At 40.0% G+C, this 3,470-nt stretch overlaps 1 protein-coding gene across 1 annotated transcript; it reads right to left on the bottom strand.

Annotated features, from left to right (window-relative positions):
- Positions 1-267: 267 nt before the first annotated feature.
- LOC127245571 (F-box/kelch-repeat protein SKIP11-like) lies at positions 268-3,026 on the bottom strand. The gene is made up of 2 exons (XM_051266551.1): positions 2,701-3,026; positions 268-2,001 (listed from the first exon to the last, which is right to left on the bottom strand). Exon 2 carries the CDS (start codon positions 1,912-1,914, stop codon positions 610-612), a length of 1,305 nt encoding a protein of 434 aa, XP_051122508.1. The 5' UTR covers positions 1,915-2,001; positions 2,701-3,026; the 3' UTR covers positions 268-609.
- Positions 3,027-3,470: the final 444 nt, after the last annotated feature.

Here is a 3,470-nt window from a genome sequence, read left to right as displayed (position 1 = left end):
CTTTTTATTTATTAATTTATTTTTTTGTGATGAGGGCAGATAGGAGTTTTAGAAGAAATTTTAGTTTTTTGAAATTAGAATTATTTAGGATAGTTTTTTTTTTTTAAAAAAAATATTATAAAATAAATGATGTGATTGATGATATAGATTAATATACTAAATTAAAAATCAATTAAGTTCAAATTTATGAATGCATTAATACAAATATAATCAATTTTCATGTCATTTTGTAAGAAATAAAATATTACATAATAAAAATATATTACATAATAAAAAAATATTAATTTATTATTTATATAAAAATACTTTTAAATTCTTTAGTGATTTTGTTCGACAAAGCTTTGGCAAAGAAATCAGAATCGTTACACATGTTTCTTCGTACTCGAGAATATCTCAAGAAAACATTCAATTGCATCTTGAATAAATTTTGATCATCTTTCCTATCCACCAATTTCCAACGGACATAAAACCCGAAAAAAAATCGAAATAAAAATAAAATCAGAATTCGGAAACTACCCATTAGCAAGGCTCCGGCGCCGCCGCGCATCGCCGGAGCCGGAACCAATTCCTATCGATCGCCAGCGTACAACAACAAACCCGGAAGCTGATCTAGCACCCCATCACAGCACAATTATAGACAAAATTTGCCGATCGTTTCTGGCCGAGCAATTCCCATTGCGGAGGGTCTTCGCCGTCGCCGGGAACCCACGAATTAATCTCGATGATACCCTCGCCGGCATTGTTCCGAGGGCCTCCGACGACGATGAGACGATCGCCGCATGCCCGGAAGGCCAAACCCCAACCGTACATCGAATCCGCGCGCTCCGGCAATCTTCCTATCGTACGCCATTTCCTATCAACCTTGTTATACTTTCGAACCACCATGTTGGCATGATCCGCCGCGTATAATTGATTATTTACAACTGCGATCAACGGCGGAGCTTCGGGTGTAGCGGGAGGCGGTTGATCGTCTTCCCGATCCTCGACGACGCTCCGTACGGGGGTCATGTTCGGGATTTCGGTCCACGTCTCCGTAGCCAAATCGTACTCCTCGCCGCACGTGAGAAGCTTCGAATCGACTCCTCCGACGCCTCCGATGACGTAAAACTTCCCATCCATGAAGAACCCGGAACACATTTGCCTCGGCTTTTTCATGCTCGGGAGCGTCTTCCACCGCCCTGTCTCGGAATTATACATTTCGGCCGAACTAAGAATGTTTCCCTGCGAATTACAACCGCCGGCCAAAATCGCAATCTCCCCTAAGCTCGCCGACCCAAACAAGCATCGGGGCTCGTCCATACACGTTCCCATAGTCCACGCGTTCGTCAGCAAACTGTAACGGTAAACGACGTGGGCCATAAAGTCCTTCCCGAAAACGAGAAGCTCGGTCCCGACAGCCAGAGATTCTTTATCGGCGAGCTGGAAGCAGTCGTTGGGGATCATTCTCGGTAAACGCATCCAACGGCGGCGATTCGGGTCGAAGGCTTCCCATTCGAGCAATTGGCAAGAAAAATAAACCCAATGCTCGATCACCCCGCTCTTCCTCCTCAATTCATAAAGCTTCCCGCTTTTGATAATGGAGCGAAAGCTCCGGCTGAGAGATGCAATGGCGCCGTAATCAGCCCGGGAGCAGCGAATGAGACAACTGATCGAGTTGTCGTAGTCAAGTGCTGGAATTAACAAACTTAAGTCGGAATTGTCCCCGCCGTTTTCTTGGCTCGAAGTTTGTATCTGACTCTGACCAGACGATTGTTGCTTAGGTACCTTTCTTGCAACTTCTTCTCCATCCGTCTCCAATGGCCGCTTGTTATGCTGCACCTCGACTTTATCAGCGCAGTAATTTATATGCCAGTTGTCAGGATCGAGACTCCGAGAATATTCCCTTGAAACCAAGCAAGGCCGATCCTCCAACATTTCTTTCTCAATCGAAACTAAACAAATCAATATATATATATATATATATCGCCTTCGTTGTTTCTCGACTTTACAAGAATCGAATCACTGCAATATTCGAGGGGCATAAACTCAAATCATTCATAAGCCATAAACAGAAGACAATCAGAATGCAAAAAATCTAAAAAGACTGATCAAACTTCCTACACAAAATCAACAATGGAAATCTTCAATCCTTCAATCCAAAGAAAAAGCTTATCACTAATCCTCATCCATCCAAATCCAATAACAATATCATTACAGGCAAGATTGGAAACTCTGAAGATATAAGAACAATATATGTAATAGAAAAACGAACACAGCAAAGTAAGGCAAGAGGCGATTCAACAAACGCAGACATAAGAGAATCCCCAGATTTGCAAGCACCTAAAACCGCCATTAAAAGACCTATTCGATATCTCTGATTAATTCAGGCATGCAGGAAGCCAGAAAGCTTAAGTAATAGATCTCATATAATTTCAGATCAAGCAACACAAATCTTCTCACAAACCAACAAATCAAATCAAATCAAAAAAAAAACCAAACTTCATTCTTAACAAGAGCACCAATTAATCACCTGGATTAGATCTATCGATACAGTTATTGAATAAAAAACTTCGCCCCACTGTTAAATACCATTAGCAAAAGCGACAAACCAACCAGCAGCGGTTGATTATACACGATTTGGAGGAAAAACAAAATTAACAATACAAAACGAGTAAAATTTGAAAGTTAGGGCAAAATTGAAAAAACAAAAAGGGTACTTACGTATACGTGTAGGATAAGGGAAGAGAAGGAGAGCTTGATTGAACTGATCTGAATAAACCACCCTTTCTTTCTCCCCTCCTTTACAGGTATATGTGTGCAACTATCTAAATTCAGAAAATCTTTTTTGTAAATTTCATATAATCCTCCCCCCTTTCTTCCCTATTTCTATCGGTATTTATGGTTGTGAGGATGACGAAAGGAAATGAATTCAGGCATCATTTCTTCCCGTTCCTGTAAGAGAAATCCTTCGGACTCTCCCCGGAAATCAAAGCCAGGTTTGGCTTTGGGGTATTACCCTTGGACGACCCCTTTATCTCTCTCTCTCTCTCACACTATATATATATTCTTATTTTATTCCCTGTGAGAGCATTTCTGGAGTGCAGTAAATAAATTCTGGATTTAATCAATAATTCATAGGGGGGCCGGGATTTCAACACCAGGTTCAATCTGAACCGTTGGTATGATAGCCCCTTCCAATGAACGGTTGGATGGATCTGGTGTTGGGATTTGAGAAGTTCCCTATGAAACAGTAAGGCATTAAATATTCAGGTAAATAAAATTAAAAATAAAGAAACAGCTGCTCGGATGAGAAGGAAAAGCATTATACTGTATATGTTTTATATAAATGATTTTAATTTTTAATTTTTTTCATACAGTAACATTTGTCTAAAGAATTTGATTTAAATTATGGTAAAATTTTATTATTCACGTGCGATTTAAAAGAATTAGGAAACAAAAATCATATTGTTACTTACCGAATGGAAAGACCC

Source organism: Andrographis paniculata, unplaced genomic scaffold (assembly GCF_009805555.1).
Source record: "Andrographis paniculata isolate CXL003 unplaced genomic scaffold, ASM980555v1 Contig22END, whole genome shotgun sequence".
NCBI lineage: Eukaryota > Viridiplantae > Streptophyta > Magnoliopsida > Lamiales > Acanthaceae > Andrographis > Andrographis paniculata.
Note: the sequence above shows the minus strand (reverse complement) of the source record. Positions and strands in the feature narration are given on the sequence as shown.

Bases quoted from the DNA above. Each gene is read 5' to 3' on its own strand.
- LOC127245571 (XM_051266551.1), bottom strand. From the start codon at position 1,914: ATGTTGGAGGATCGGCCTTGCTTGGTTTCAAGGGAATATTCTCGGAGT.